The following is a 15872-nucleotide window of genomic DNA, read 5'->3' as shown; positions in this document are numbered from 1 at the left end:
CAAGGACTAGAAAACTGATAGGAGAGAAAATACCAGAGGAACTGGAATCTGAAGCAAGTTTTGGACAAAACATCAGCCTCCTTTGATTTTAAAGTACAGATAGGTATAAACAGGCATACAATAGCAGTATTAGTGTGGCATGGCTGTGCTCCCTGCCCTTTCTTCCCATATCAGAAGACGGGCAGAAATAACTTGCAGGACACATGAAGCAGCCAAGAAGGGAAGCATTCTGCAATAATCCTCTTGTAACTCTAACAGTCAATGACCTGTGGAACATAAATTTTGCAGGTTTGGGGAGGGTAAAGGATGGGTAATAGCTTGAATAAGGTGCAGTAGTTGCAATCTGCTGCCTAGCTGTGGCTTTTCCCTTATGTGTAAAAGGCGGCCTTAATTTGTTCCAGTGAGGTGAAGGTATATTTAGAGCTGGCCTGAATTTTGGCTTCCTTATTTGTAGATAGAATTAATTTGCAACAACAAATGAATTGCAGATGTAAATCTAAGTACCCAGTTTATGGCTGCAATTAGTGCAACTATTCAGACTTGTACCTGAAACTGAATTGTGAGTACAAAAGTGGGGACACTAATTCTGCAGATACAAATTGTGCTGAGAAATGCGAGCCATATGAATCTAGCAGGCTATAACAGTGTCACGTGTGTAGCTCTTAGAAGTTCTCACATTAGCGGGTATTAGGAAAGAATATAGGCTGGTGGCCTATCACATATGTCAAGAATAAAAGACAACGAATAGTCAACATCAATAAATTCAGTTATCAGTAACTGTTTACTTGTATAAACAATTAGATTCAATTAGTAAATGTATAACATAAGAACATAAGAACGGCCGTACGGGTCAGACCAAAGGTCCATCTAGCCCAGTATCTGTCTACCGACAGTGGCCAATGCCAGGTGCCCCAGAGGGAGTGAATCTAACAGGCAATGATCAAGTGATCTCTCTCCTGCCATCCATCTACATCCTCTGACGAACAGAGGCTAGGGACACCATTCTTACCCATCCTAGCTAATAGCCATTTATGGACTTAGCCACCATGAATTTATCCAGTCCCCTTTTAAACATTGTTATAGTCCCAGGCTTCACAACCTCCTCAGGTAAGGAGTTCCACAAGTTGACTGTGCGCTGCGTGAAGAAGAACTTCCTTTTATTTGTTTAAAACCTGCTGCCTATTAATTTCATTTGGTGACCCCTAGTTCTTGTATTATGGGAATAAGTAAATAACTTTTCCTTATCCACTTTCTCAACATCATTCATGATTTTATATACCTCTATCATATCCCCCCTTAGTCTTCTCTTTTCCAAGCTGAAGAGCCTCTTTAATCTTTCCTCGTATGGGACCCTCTCTAAACCCCTAATCATTTTAGTTGCCCTTTTCTGAACCTTTTCTAGTGCTAGAATATCTTTTTTGAGGTGAGGAGACCACATCTGTACACAGTATTCGAGATGTGGGTGTACCATGGATTTATATAAGGGCAATAATATATTCTCAGTCTTATTCTCTATCCCCTTTTTAATGATTCCTAACATCCTGTTTGCTTTTTTGACCGCCTCTGCACACTGCATGGACATCTTCAGAGAACTATCCACGATGACTCCAAGATCTTTTTCCTGACTCGTTGTAGCTAAATTAGCCCCCATCATGTTGTATGTATAGTTGGGGTTATTTTTTCCAATGTGCATTACTTTACATTTATCCACATTAAATTTCATTTGCCATTTTGTTGCCCAATCACTTAGTTTTGTGAGATCTTTTTGAAGTTCGTCACAATCTGCTTTGGTCTTAACTACCTTGAGTAGTTTAGTATCATCTGCAAACTTTGCCACCTCACTGTTCACCCCTTTCTCCAGATCATTTATGAATAAATTGAATAGGATTGGTCCTAGGACTGACCCTTGGGGAACACCACTAGTTACCCCTCTCCATTCTGAGAATTTACCATTAATTCCTACCCTTTGTATGTACATTTCAATGTAAATGAAATATAACTCCTAAAAATGATTTTCCCAGATGAGAGAAAAGAGGTATTCACAAACTGAGTGTGAATTTACATGTAGTTCATGAAAAAGTGATTGTTTACACAGTTAAATATTTTGTATCTGAGGTGCAAAATGAGGGCACAAAGAAAAATAAGAAACATGAATATTTGTTTATATCTCAATATAAAGCATGTTCGTATGCCCTTCAGATACGGGCCTGATCCTGCAAACCCTGACTCACATAAGTAGTCCTTGCAAAAATGAGCAGCCCCATTAAGTCAATGATGTAAGAACTATTCATATGTCAGGGTTTGCAATATCAGGCTATTATTAGCATTTACGTTGCACTATTCTCCCCTCCCCCAAAACAATATTTTTAAAAAATCTGCTCCTCCTTTTCTGTCTGTGGTGCTTCCCAGGGTTACCCAGAGTTGTGAGACACCTCGCTACTGTTAGCCAAAAGGGCTCGTTTCCCCCTGGAGCTTACCTAATTACACCAAGGAGGCACGGAGACAGGAAGACGAGTACCACACCCTTTATTGATCGGTCAGCTGAGCGGGTGCTCCTCTCGGCTAGTGCCAGAGAAAGAGACACACCCCACAAGCCCGAACGGGCCTTTTTATAATCAGTAACAAACAACTTAGCCTACGTTTGTCTACGTCATTTGGTTGACCTGTAGAACCTGTACATGCATCTATTAGGGGATAATTGGATACGCAGGATACATATATCATTTTGTGGGGGCTACAAGATACATCTGTTGAGGATACATTTGTCATTCTGAAGGGGACACAAGATACATCCGTTGACCCTTTGTACTAGATACTTTGGATGCATACATGTGAACGCAGCTGCATACACTTGGGGAGCCAACATATACTTGGGGAGCCAAACAAAACTGATAAGCGAAATAGCTGACTTAGGTAGATATACGGCCTTCAGTCTAATGAGTTCTGTAAGCTTTCCAACACGGTTTGGGCAAGCATAGCATAACTTTGGTTTACTCAGGCCTAATACGGAAAGGCTTCATTAGCACTATGATTTTCCAACACTACCACCTACCCTGTTAGTGTGAAGAAGCCTGGTCTGTATCTGCCCTGACCCTTTCAGCCACAGGCAACACAAGCACTCCGCTCTCAGCCTACATGGGCTCCACTCTCCCTTGTGGAGATTAGTGATAGGCACACTCCAACCCCCGAGTTCCCAGAGCATACCCCTGCAGTATCCAGTCTTTTATCCACTGAACACTCACAGAATTCCCAGACCGATGCACTGCTGCTTACTAATTACACCTTAGAACACAGCACCGCTTAACACACAACACGTATATTTGTTTATAGCGAATGCAAGTATATGTTTATTTAACAGAGATACATATGATAGCAAACAGAAATACTGGAACCTAAGGGTTAAATATAAAATAAAATCATATCACACAATCTAGAGCTTAAACTCAAGATGCCCTCTTATCTAACAACGTACTGCTTACTCCAAGTCTTTCTCACACTGTTTTTGAACCAGGATGGCTGAGATCCTTCTTTCTAAGGCCAAGCCTGCTGTCAGCTTGCCTCCCCCAATGAAGCATGTGAAGGCATCTTTCCGCACACCCTGCTATACCGGACCTGTCCTTTGTTCTTCGCCTCTAACACAGAGTTCCCCACCCATTTATCTCTTCCTGTTAATTTTGCTTTTGACATCCCCAATGTCTTATTAGCATTTGACTCAGTATGGAAATACACTCTCATTGTAACACGATACACAACAGTCAACCACATAGATAAGCATCTCCAATCTTCTGTCTGCTGGAACCTGACTTAAGGCATGCTAACTCTTATTGACCTACTTTTAGCTACAAGGCCTTAGGAACATAATTTCCAAATTAAACATATCTGCATATATATTTCACAAAGATTATGATGATCAGTGTGACACAGGCTTTCAACGGAAACGTAACGTGACAGTCTTTGGTGAGCTAGAATATAAATATCACACCCAAGGAATTCCTGTAACCCTTATGCACCCCTGTACCCAATGCCAGTTGGCATCAAGAGGTTCTTGGGTCACATTGTCCCAATAACTAAATTGTTTGTCCATATCTCGGTGAAAATTTAAAATAAAATGGTATTTAGGCTCCTAACATCCATTGAAATGTCAATTTCACTGGATGTTAGGAATCTAAATACCTTTTTGGATCTGCCCTCACTACAGTCATAAGTCAATTTGATATCAAGTGTGCAACCGTCCAATGTGTAGAAAATGTTGCTTCCAAATCTTCTCAAGTCACTTCAACCACATTACCTTTCCATCTTTTAGTCACAGTGTTCTAACAGTGATGCCAGCCTCAATATCCCTTTTATCCCTTCCTCCCTCTTTGCCTTCTCCCATGCTGCTCTCTTCAGAGGAAATACCTTGCCTGAACCTCTTCACCACGCCATATTCAAATCCCTCCTAAACACCCACTTCTGCTGTCACCTATGAAAACTAAAGAGTAAGAAAAAGTTAAAATAAAGTGTAACAGAACTTTCCAAGTGAGTATGTGCCTTAGTGAATACCATGTGCAGTCATGTATCTTTTATTATTTACCTTTCAAACATCTGGCAGACTCAGATTCCTGGATCAGAATCCTAGATTTGCTCCTCAAAAGATCACGTCTACAGACTTTTTTGGAGCTAGCTAGGGAAAAATGAGGCTCTGATCTGCAACTTGTTCTGTGCAGAACATATTGCAGGATTAGGGCCTAAATTCTTTGAGATTTCCTCTTTCTGCATGATTTGTTTATGGTGGCTGCTTCTTGATGTTTTAAAAAGATTTTTTTTTCAGCCTTGAGAAGTAAAGTACAATTCCTTTGAGATGATTAGGCAAATGTTTCCTAGTGGAAATATTTGAATATTTTGATATTGTGCAATTTTAATTAATGGAAAGACACCTATAGTTTGGGATGGATGCTTATTTAATGTTTGTCTACAGTAACCAACATCCCTGGGATGTTTTTGCCTGGAGGGACAGTCATGACTGACTGAATCCATTTTACAAGGCATTAAAACATCCTGAAACCTCTCCAGGAGTGATGCAGGCAGTGATGATAACTTCACAATGCAAATCTCCCTATAATGTACTCATTGTGCTCGCTGGTAACACACCTCCCCATTATTTCCTTAGAGCAGAGAAGTGTCCCAGTTATTAGGGTGCTTTGTAGCAGGGATCTTATGGGGGGGGCAATTTTGTGCATGCTGGACACTCATCAGGGAGTCTTTAATCTTAGTCCATCCCATGCTGTGCGGCACGTTGGGCTACCCACATTTGCCACCCCTGCCTGTCAACTGCCCTGCTCTCCAAATCGTCCCATGCCATGCTGAGGTAGATCCCAAGGGATCGCCAAATGAGGGAGCCTCGCCCTGGCTCTAAAGTGAGGGTGTCACTCCTCTCCTCTCCCTAGAATACGAACTTCCCAAATGAGCCGCCTCTCATCTCCTAGTCGCACCCTGACCCCAGCCGCGAGGGGGTGTCTGTCTTCCCCCCGGTGGGAGCCTCTCTCCTCCAAGGCGCCCCCCCCATAAAGGAGTGCCTCAGCCCCCGACCCTTCCCGGCAAGGGTGGCGAGACCTCCCCCTCGGCCCCCGCCGAGGATGGACTCTCTCGCCTCTCCCTCCCCGAAGATGGGGCCGGCCTCTCGCTGCTTGTATTTCAGCCCAGCCAAAACCAGGCCCAAGCCGGTTGGCATGGAGACCACGGCGAGCGGAGGGAGGCGGGGCGGGCCAGCAGCAAAGCAGCCGCTGATTGGCTGGCGGAAAGGTGCCCAATAGCAGGGTAAGATGTTAATGAAGCTTCAAGATGGCGGCGAGGTAAACACGGCGGGTGAGTGGCTCCCGCGGTGGCTGCCGGGGCCTGAGGGGCAGCAGGGAGCCGGTGCGGGGGGATGGTTCGCGGGGGGAGGGAGCGTCAGTTCACTGCATACGGGCGGCACCTGGCGGAGGAAGGAGTCAGGAGGTGCAGCGCGGTGGTAGCTGGGGGTAGGGGCCGCTGGCTGAGGGGCGCGGCAGAGTAGTGGGGGTTGCTGGGTAAGGGTCAGGGTGGAGGTAGTGGAGGGGTGCTGAGTAAGGGGCGGGGTGCTGAGGGGCAGGGAGTGGGGGTTGATGGGTGAGGGGAGTGGTGGCAGTAGTGGTGGGGGTTGCTGGGTGAGGGGCAGGGTGGCGGTAGTGGGGGGTGCTGGGTGAGGGGAGTGGTGGCGGTAGTGGTGGGGGCAGGGAGTGGGGTTGCTGGGTGAGGGGAGTGGTGGCGGTAGTGGTGGGGGCAGGGGTGGGGTTGCTGGGTGAGGGGAAGGGTGGTGGTAGTAGAGGGGTGCTGGGGCAGGAGGTGGGGTTGCTGGGTGAGGAGGGGTGGTGGTAGTGGAGGGGTCCTGGGTAAGGGGCAGGGTGCTGAGGGGCAGGGAGTGGGGGTTGCTGGGTGAGGGGAGTGGTGGCGGTAGTGGTGGGGGGCAGGGGGTGGGGGTTGCTGGGTGAGGGGAGTGGTGGTGGTAGTAGAGGGGTGCTGGGGGCAGGGAGTGGGGGTTGCTGGGTGAGGGGAGGGGTGGTGGTAGTGGAGGGGTGCTGGGTAAGGGGCAGGGTGCTGAGGGGCAGGGAGTGGGGTTGCTGGGTGAGGGGAGTGGTGGCGGTAGTGGTGGGGGGCAGGGGGTGGGGTTTGCTGGGTGAGGAGTGGGGTGGTGGTAGTAGAGGGGTGCTGGGGGTGGGGGTGGCTGGATGAGGAGTGGGGCGGCAGTAGCTGTCAGAAGGGGCTGGGTTGGTAGTTGGGGGGGAGGGGCAGGGGGTGTTTTTGCATTCTGGGAGGGTGGAGGTTTTAAGAGGTTGGGGAAGGAGGGAAGGGCACTTTGGGGGAGGGGTGGGGTAGTGGGCCGTGGAGGGGGAAGGGACAGTAAAAGGGTGGAGCTGGTTTTGTCTTTGGGTGGGCAGAGCAGGTTAGGTAGGTGGGAAGGGGAGGGCAGGACTTGGACTTCATGTGGGTCCTGGATGTGAGGTCCATGGTTGCATATCAAAGTGCTAGGACACTGCTGGGACAAGTGGTAAATGTCAAGAGGTTCTGGTTGAACCTGTAAACTTCTCCTAAAACCCCACCTAGTATGAGCTCTCTTTCGCTTCTGGGGGGGACCTGCCTTAAAATGAATCCAAAAAAAAGGCGGCCTCTCTCCCTCTTTTCCTACTTACCTCTTCCAAAGTAAGCCTGATTTGGACTGTAAATCAAATCCAAACAACTTTTGAGAGTGCAGGCTGGGTGGTGCTGTCCCAGGTAGCAGTTGCAGGAGGAGATGAGCATGAGAATAATAAGCTTGTCATACTCTTCATTGAGAGACACTAGGGGAATCATGTTAACTTGTACCTATAAATATCAACTTAAGTTGGGGTTTGGCTTTTTAAAAAGTTACTAAGTCATACCATCGTTAGATTCAAAAGAAAACAGCACAATGTTATATTTTTCAGTCCAATTCAATGCTGACATAAACTGCACAAATGTTGCCAAATTGTGTTAAAAGGCAAATAAATCAACCACACCCATAGGTATCTTAGAAGTAGGTAACATCTGCCTAGGATCGCCTGTGCACTTGCTGCCTTTGGGTATTGATCCTTTGTGGCCTTTTGTCAGAATTGTCCATTTCTGATCAAATAGCAGGTGGCTAAAACAGGGACTTCTTTCTTTCTCCCATCTGTCATGGTCAGGCACAGGTTTTTTTTCCTCTTTACTTTTTTTTTTCCCCCTTCCAGACCAAGTCTCTCTGTTGGGAGGAAGTCACTTAATTAGTTTTAAGATAAATTTGAAATTGTCTGATGCAGATTTTGCTCTAAGTTATACTAGTGTAAATCTAAAATAACTCTTATAGTCAAGATTTACAGTGGTGCAGCAAAATAGAATCTGGTCTTGTACCACTCATGATTTACGTTTTTGTGTTGCATGATTCAGTGAAACACTTAGGACCAAATTTGTAAGTGTGTGTGTGCAAAACCAAACAAGCACTTTTGGAGACACTTGACTTACAGTTCCAGGGTGTACACACACCTGACTGTACACACTTCAAAAGCATCTAGACCCTAATATGTATCTCCAAAGTGTTTTTTTAAATACTCATTCATGCACTTTCACAACCCTTTGATAATTGTGTTCTCTAGATTCAGGCAGTATGACTTACTGCATTTAAAAAAAAAATCTTAAGTTACAATTTTTCTATCCTTTATATTAAAAACCGAGTTTTAAAATTATAGGAGAGCAAAAGGACCATTGTGTAAACTGTCCTGTCTCTACAAGTGTTAAGACATTCTGCATTAATTCTAATAAGCTTGTCTAAACCACTTAAAACATCTAATGGAAGTAAGATTATTTTTTGCTTTTTCCTCTTGTCAAGAGCATTTACAATATTTTTAATGCCGTATTTCATTATTTCTAATTCTCTGCATCCACAGAGAAAATAGAAACTGGGTAAATTCATATGAAGTGTATGTCTTCACAAAGATTTTTTTGCTGTTTTGCTCTAGTTTTTAGACTGAAAGATGTGGAGTGGGCTGTTGCCTCCTGGTGTGAATGAAAGTGATGTTGACTTGAGTTCTGATGATGGAGACCCAGTGGATGGCCCTTTATCTTGCTCCAAGGAAGATAAAGGAGATGAGGATGTCAAAGGAGTTCAGGTTTCTGATTTTCAGACAAATAGACCTGAGAGCATCATTGAAAGTAAATCCATTCCTATAGCAGTGGCAGATGGAGAAAATGAATGTCAAGAATGCCCTTCTGGAGTTTCTTTAAAAATGTGGAATGTGGGTATTATTATTGTCTTCAAATGACCAGTGCAAAAGTGTAACATGTTCAGTGTTGTGTGGCTAAGTTTTATTTAAGTGAAGGGGCATACAATGTGTAGGATAAAATTAAAGCAATTTGAATAAAATGTAAACTGCCATGACCCATTGGAACCAATTTTACCCTAACAAGCCGCTAAGAGGAATTTTTTTTTATGTAAATTTTACTTTTGCTTTCTTTACAGACTGGTAAATTAAAGCCCAGGGGAGAAAAATAATATAGCACAACCACTCCTTCTTACAAAGTTTTCTGTTCACTTCTGGGTCTGAGCCCTGAACTTCTTTGCAACTGGCTTCTCTGTTGTTAAAGATTTGTAATTCCGCATATTATCCAATCTCCTGAATATTTAAGATGTACTCAACAAAAAAATGTGTCCTTCAGTTTCATGTAAGCCCTGCCATTCAGTATGAAATTGGGTTACAAGACCTTATTCATTTTCTTTGATCTGTACATGTTTCATATGGGGAAAGAAAAGATTGGAGAATTCATACTTATGAGCTGACCAGTGTACACTGATATTTCACAGTGGGCCTCTAATTCTGAATAAGGGTTGCGAAAAACTAGTCGCTCATCTCTCTCCATAGCTTAGATAGCCAGTTATGTAAGAGGTCAGTTCCAGTCTTCCTTGGACATTCACCCGTTATCTAAACTGACCTCAGAGGACTTTATGAACATGCTCACTGTTGCACCTTTAATGTGTTTCAAGTTAGTTGTGTACCTTATAATGAAGATTGGGATGCAATTCTGAAGAATCATGGGGACTAAAAGAAGGGGTGGGGCAGAAAGTCAGAGATAATATTGTGATATGAAGATCAGAGTCTGTTATGTGTAACCTTTGCAACTTAGTACCAACAGAATTGAACATGCACTATATAAGAACCTTTGTATAGTAAGAATTAGAATTTTGGGTAATGTTTTCAGTACACTTTTTGATTTAAAAAAATTCTGAGTTTGCTTTTTCCTCTTGTAGAAATTTCAGGAGCTGCAGAAGAAAAACTTTGAAATGAAAGTCCAAACAAATCAGGGAAACAGGGGAAAAAAGAGAAAACGTTGCAAAAAAGGTATTTAATTTAACTATAGAATTAATGCCAAATGCATATTGATTTACTAAAGTGAGTTGGAAAAAACTATTTTTTCAAGAATTACAGTGAAAGACCAGGCTGGAGGGCACCATTGATGCCAACGTTCTGTGCCTGTGAACCAGAGACTTTTGTTGTGTGACTGTTATGGAAATGGTATAGATTTATATTTGTGCCACTTGCAAGGAAATTCAACTTGTAAACATTCTTCAATTAATGTTGATTTATCAGGATTACCAGTTAGCTAAAATTTATTTCAGTAATCCAATGACTCACTCTTGCTTTAGCTTTCTAAATACAATTCTCTATTAACAGATACTGTATACAGTTCTTATTATGAAAACCCTTACTACTGAGCATAATCCTGTTGCTTTAAAAACATTTTAGAAAGTAGGCACTATGGCACCAATCCTGCTAACGGGGTCTGCCTAAATGGGGTTCCATTAACTTCTTGGAACTCTGTATGGGGGGATCTCTTGGTACCTTAGGTCTTAAAGATTACTTAGTAATAACATACACATTAATCTTGAACTAGTCCCTTTTAATGATTTGTACCAGACATTTGTGAATGTCTTCAAAAATATATTTGATTTCTTTATTTTTTCTTTTCAGAAAAACTGAAAAAGAGCAAAAAAGAAGTGATTGAAAGGTATAAAGTCAATATAATTATCTGAAGTATGTTTGTAAAGGGACATTGCCAGAAAGAATGAGTACAAAACTTGACTAACCTTAGGGCCACATACTATCTTTGGACATCTGTAAGCAGTTTCCAAGTCAGTCAGAGTCTTGGGTAGTCAATGGTCGAATTTGACCCCTAAAATTATTCAATGGGGAAATTTCTTGATTTAACAAAAATTGACTTGAGTAGAAATTAAAATAGGAGAGGAGGGACTTAATTTATTATTACTTAACCCATAGCTATGGGGACTTGCCCTCAATTGCAGTACTTGTATGTGTAGTTACATGCGAAATTAAGTGCAGGTTTGGGGCCTTGCATGATTCAAGTACAGATATTGTGAAGTAAACAAAAGGAGCTGTTAATTTTGTTGCCATTAGAAAGTTGAGTAGGGGGTATCTTCTACCAAATGGGAGAACAAAGTATTCTTTTTTTTTCTTCTGGCTTTTAAAAGGTTATTACAAACAATGGAGAGTTTAAAATATATAGCTGATAATGTTAACTGCTATTAATATTTTAACTGAATAATCAGTTTAATTTACTCTGCGCTTAGTACCAAGTTGTGTTTGTCTGTTTTTCAGTCAGCAATCTTCAAATGAAGGTCAATGGAAGGAACTCTCACAATACTTTGGAATTAATGATAGGTTTGAATCTCTTGTGAGCAACAGGGCTGCCCAAAAGGTGATTGCTAGTCATAGTTTCTTAGACATATGATGACAATGATATATTATGGCAAAACTAAAATCCTGCTATAACAGAAATAAGAATAAGCAAAAAAGTTTGGTGAAGGTGAGTAAATAATCATAGACTTCTATTAGAGAGAGAATTCTATGTAACACTTGTAATATGATCTACTAGTTAGACATCACATGCAATTTATAGATATTACTTATACCAAAGAATTGCTACACTTTCTGTTGATACAATAGCCCTGAGTATCTCCTTCTATTTCTCTCTTTTTTTTCTCTCTCTGTGATATACATAAGATAAGTTCACATCTGATTTGGCTAGGGTAAATTTCTTTTAATTTTAAAATACTTCAGCTGATACTTCTAATTGAAAACAAGGGAATTGTCTTGAGGTACAGGCGTTAGTTATCTAAAAGTGATACTTCACTGGAAGTAGTCTTTTGGATTATTAAGACATTTATGTTATTAAAATGTATTAACATGGCCAATAATTCTCTTAGCAATTTCTGGCACTAATTATTATTGATTGTCATAGTAATGTCTCATTTTCAAAACCCATTTATCTTTGTAAATTATGTTCTTTATGGCAGTGGTTCTCAATCTTTCCAGACAGCTGTACCCCGTTCAGGAGACTGATTTGTCTTGCGTACTCCTGTTTCACCTCACTTAAAAACTCCTTGCCTACAAAATCAGACATACAAAGCACTAACAAAGTCAGTACAAACTAAAATTTCATACAGGCAATTACTTTATACTTTTGTATATACTATACACTGAAAATGTACAATATTTATATTTCAGTTGATTTATTTTATAATTTTCATTTTTACCATATAAAGCAAGCAATTTTTCAGTAATAGTGTGCCGTGACACTTTTGTACTTTTATGTAGCCTGTTGTAAAACTAGATAAATATCTAGATGACATATACCCCCTGGAAGACCTCTGTGTACCTGCAGGTGTACATGTACCCCTGGTTGAGAACCACTGCTTTATGGCATTATTTGGTCATTGACGTTTCTAGCCAAGGTTAAGTAATTTTTATAAAACCACATCACATTTTCTAGGTTACATATCCCAAGCAAAGTGACTTTGATCACTGTTTTCTGAGTCCTAATTCTAGGCAAACATCTGCTCATAATTCTCCTTAACTGAAACCACAGTCTTGCACTGAATTCCTCAGGTTAGACCTGGATAATGGAGGGGCCTTGACCAGCAGAATGTGGAAGCTCTCCAGCTGAGATGATTAGATGAATTGTTTTTGTTAGTGCTGGCAAACTGTTAATTATATCTATTAATTTCATAAGACATCAAACGGAATTGACTGCCACCACAACTTTGAATTATTTTATTAAATTTTTGTTCTTCTCTGCTTACATCTTCAATGTATGAAAATGAAAGAAAAAATCGTCTTAACAGTATTTCTCAGTAGTAACATGTCATATTTTCATTTACCATTACATCTTTAAAACAAAGTAGGTTAGTTGGCCAGCTATGACATATTATTGTACTTTAACAATATTTAAATCCAGTCAAGAAATAGAAGTCTCCTTTTTGATTTAGAAAAAGGGTTTTTTGGTGGAAAAAAAATCTCCTTGTGGACATCTGTCACGGATCCACAGGTCTGATGCTCTGAAACAGTCCCTGGGAGGTCCCCTTTCAGGGGGCCAGGTTCCCCCCATCCCCTAACGGACTCACTTCTTCACTAGGGTAAGTCATTTGGCTTTACTGCCTCCTTAGACTGAACCTCAGAGCCTTCAGCACCCCTGCTTCATGCGGTGAGCTCCCTTCAGCGAGTCCGCCTGAGATAGAAACCTGAGAGAAACTTGTACACCTAAAAGGAGTAATGCATCCTCACCTTCGGCATCTGTAGTGACTCTCAGCCAGCGTTGCAAAACCAGTAAGGTTTATTAGATGTTTGGAACACAGCATAGAAAGTCCTTGGTCAGCACAGAGAATGGAAAGTTACAGTATGGTCCATCATGGTCAGCCCAAAGCTCTGTGACCCCTCTTTTGTCCCTGTTCAAGAGAGTCTCAAGCTTCCAGCAGCCAACTCTTAACAACCCCCCACTTGGCCATTCCTCAGTCCTTTTTTCTTGTTCCCTGGGCAAACACGGCTGGTTTCCTGCAGAGGGGTGGGCCATCCATGGTTGTTAGTTGCTAGGTACCAAATGTCCAGGCAATTGGAGTGGCCATTGTCTGGCAATTGGACTCCCCATACACCAGCGGCCCTTGCCCGAGACAGCTATGTGTCAGTTACACCTGTATCTCTGGGTCTCTGCATAGAATAAGCAACCTTCTCCTGCCATACAGCATATAGGGGAAACCGAGGCACGCACAATCAGTCATACAAAATATTACAGAAAATTCCCAGTCTGGCACAACCTCAGTTCCACTCCTATATTCCTTCAGAAATATTACAATTGGAATCTTCAGCAAATACAAACCTACAATTTTTTAAAGAGCACAGATGTATTTTATATATGTGGTTTTTTTTTTAAACTTTCATTGGTCATCCTTAATTTGCAAACATTAACTTTAGACAAGTTAGAATTTGCCTCTGTTATTAGGACACTTTTTTTTTCTTGTATTCAGAAATTTAAAAAATGTAAAACATTTTTTTCCCTTTCATACCATAATTATTTGAAGACTTGGATTTAGTAGTACGGAAAAGTGGCATGGTGCCAGAATTCAGTTTTGAGATAAAGATAAGATCTAAGAACGGCAAAGATACAGTGGTAATTGCCATTCTTCATGTTACCTGACACATACACTTCACGTTTTATTCAGGAAAGCTTCAGGGATGGAATAGATAAGCCATATCTTGAGATGAAATTTTCTTGTGACAGGTATAAACTAGTCAATATATATTTTTTTAACTACAGTGTTTACCCTACACATAAGGTGGAGCTAATACAATGATTTGTGCTCAGTCAGCCTTTCAGTGACTACTTAATGATACTATCCATTACAATGCTTAGACAAATGTGATTTGTTTTACATGGAAATTACAGACGTGTGAAATAAATATAATTCTGTTAAACAGATGTTTAAAATGTACGTGAAGAGTTCTCTCTCTAAATCCTATTTCCCCTTCATTTTGTCCTGAAGATGTTTGCCATTTTTTTTTTTCCAGTCTGGTCTTGAAGTCAGCATAGACAAGTCTTTGACTGAAGGGGATATTGAGAGAGCTGAGGAACTGAGTAATAGATTAGCCACTCGTGAGGTAAGTTGACCTAGTTAAATACTACCTCTTAGAACTCTTTTAACTTTGTGTATCTAGTCATAAGTCATTATAATTTAACCAATACTGTTAAAGATTGTTCCTGGCATCTTTTCCTTTTGCTGCTGCTTACATAGGCTTCTTTCAGCCACAACCTATTATAGCCACAGATGTAACTTTAGGACTGTTTGGACAATGATATCTGTATTTTCAATGGCTCGAGTAATATCTATCACAAGAAGACCTGAACACACAACCCCCAAAAGGATTGGTCTCAGACAAACAAGTTATTGTGGACCACATTAGTAACTCTATAGTTATGACTATAAATAGTTTTCTGTAATAATCCTAAAATTTGAACCTTCTTCCACATCAGTTTCTCAAGAAATTTCAGATGGAAAGTAACTTTCTTATTAACATTCCATACCTCATACTTTGCCTCTCTTTCCCATCTTAACAAAATTTATCCTCTAGCAAACTGGATGAGAGCTCAGAGATATAGCTATGTAATAAAAAGGGTTTGTTTGTTTTTTGTTTTGGAATAATTGTAATTATTTTTGTTTTAAGAACATATCTCAAAATTAGGTTGGTCCAGAAACTTCACATCTTTTATTACATTGTTTGCAATGGTAGCTAGTGTGTCTAAGTAATTGTATGGCAGGCGGGTGACTATTTGTAGAATTAACTTATTAACTTTGGGTACATCCATACTACCCGCTGGATCTGCGGGTAGTGTTCGATGTATCGGGGATTGATTTATTGCGCCTCATCTGGACGCGATAAATCGATCCACTAATCAACACCCGTACTCCACCTTGGCAGGAGGAGTAAGCGGAGCCAGTCGACTCGCTGCCGTGAGGATGGCCAGGTAAGTCAAACTAAGATACTTCGACTTCAGCTACGTGAATAGCGTAGCTGACATTGCGTATCTTAGTTTGAAACCCCGCCCCCCGCTAGTGTAGCCAGGCCTTTGATCTTTCAAAAGGTTTGTAAAATGCTGACAGAACTCTTCAACTTTGGTAGTTAACCTGTTAGATGCCTCTGTGAACTGGGATTTAGAATGAGAAAGAACACAAATAAATGTGTGTGTGTGTATGGCATCAGCAGTGCATCACTAGAGTCCAGCATAGGCAGCTGGCCTCCAGCTTCCATGAAGGCAGAGGGAGGGTGGGGAAAATGCGAAGAAAGAAAATATTGAACAGCTCAGAAGCCAGGGAAGGGAGAACAGTCAAATGTGGCTCTGAATAAATAGAGGAAATGGTTTGTATGTTTCCTCTTATTTATTACTACAAGGTTTTCCATTTTCCTGCTAGAAGATATCTCCTACCTCCCGTGAATCTTCCCATTCACACACCCAGGTTGGAGATTTCAGGTCTGTTGGCA

General features: G+C 41.4%; 1 protein-coding gene and 1 long non-coding RNA gene across 12 annotated transcripts in view; one reads left to right on the top strand and one right to left on the bottom strand.

Moving 5' to 3' along the window:
- The window catches only part of FAM204A (family with sequence similarity 204 member A), a 36625-nt gene that overhangs the window by 5173 nt on the left and 15580 nt on the right, over positions 1 to 15872 (top strand). Inside the window, exons 1-6 of one of the 9 annotated variants that reach the window (XM_039481307.1) lie at positions 5629 to 5844; positions 8508 to 8783; positions 9794 to 9884; positions 10515 to 10551; positions 11160 to 11259; positions 14403 to 14492. In XM_039481307.1, coding sequence (XP_039337241.1) covers positions 8523 to 8783; positions 9794 to 9884; positions 10515 to 10551; positions 11160 to 11259; positions 14403 to 14492 — 579 coding nt within the window. In that variant the 5' untranslated portion in view covers positions 5629 to 5844; positions 8508 to 8522. Of the gene's footprint in view, positions 1 to 5628; positions 5845 to 5866; positions 6000 to 6909; positions 7046 to 8507; positions 8784 to 9793; positions 9885 to 10514; positions 10552 to 11159; positions 11260 to 14402; positions 14493 to 15872 lie in introns of those variants that run through there. The other 8 variants (XM_039481302.1, XM_039481298.1, XM_039481304.1 and 5 more) reach the window with 8 other exon arrangements.
- Positions 7451 to 15872, bottom strand: part of LOC120368776 — a 38992-nt gene continuing 30570 nt past the window's right edge. For all 3 annotated transcript variants that reach the window (XR_005582778.1, XR_005582777.1, XR_005582779.1), the window contains 2 exons: positions 10631 to 10716; positions 7451 to 7753 (listed from right to left, as the gene is read on the bottom strand). This is a non-coding gene — a long non-coding RNA (uncharacterized LOC120368776). The remainder of the gene's footprint in view (positions 7754 to 10630; positions 10717 to 15872) is intronic.

This window comes from Mauremys reevesii, linkage group 7 (assembly GCF_016161935.1).
Source record: "Mauremys reevesii isolate NIE-2019 linkage group 7, ASM1616193v1, whole genome shotgun sequence".
NCBI classification, from domain to species: Eukaryota; Metazoa; Chordata; order Testudines; family Geoemydidae; genus Mauremys; species Mauremys reevesii.
This window is presented reverse-complemented; position numbering and strand designations above follow the sequence as displayed.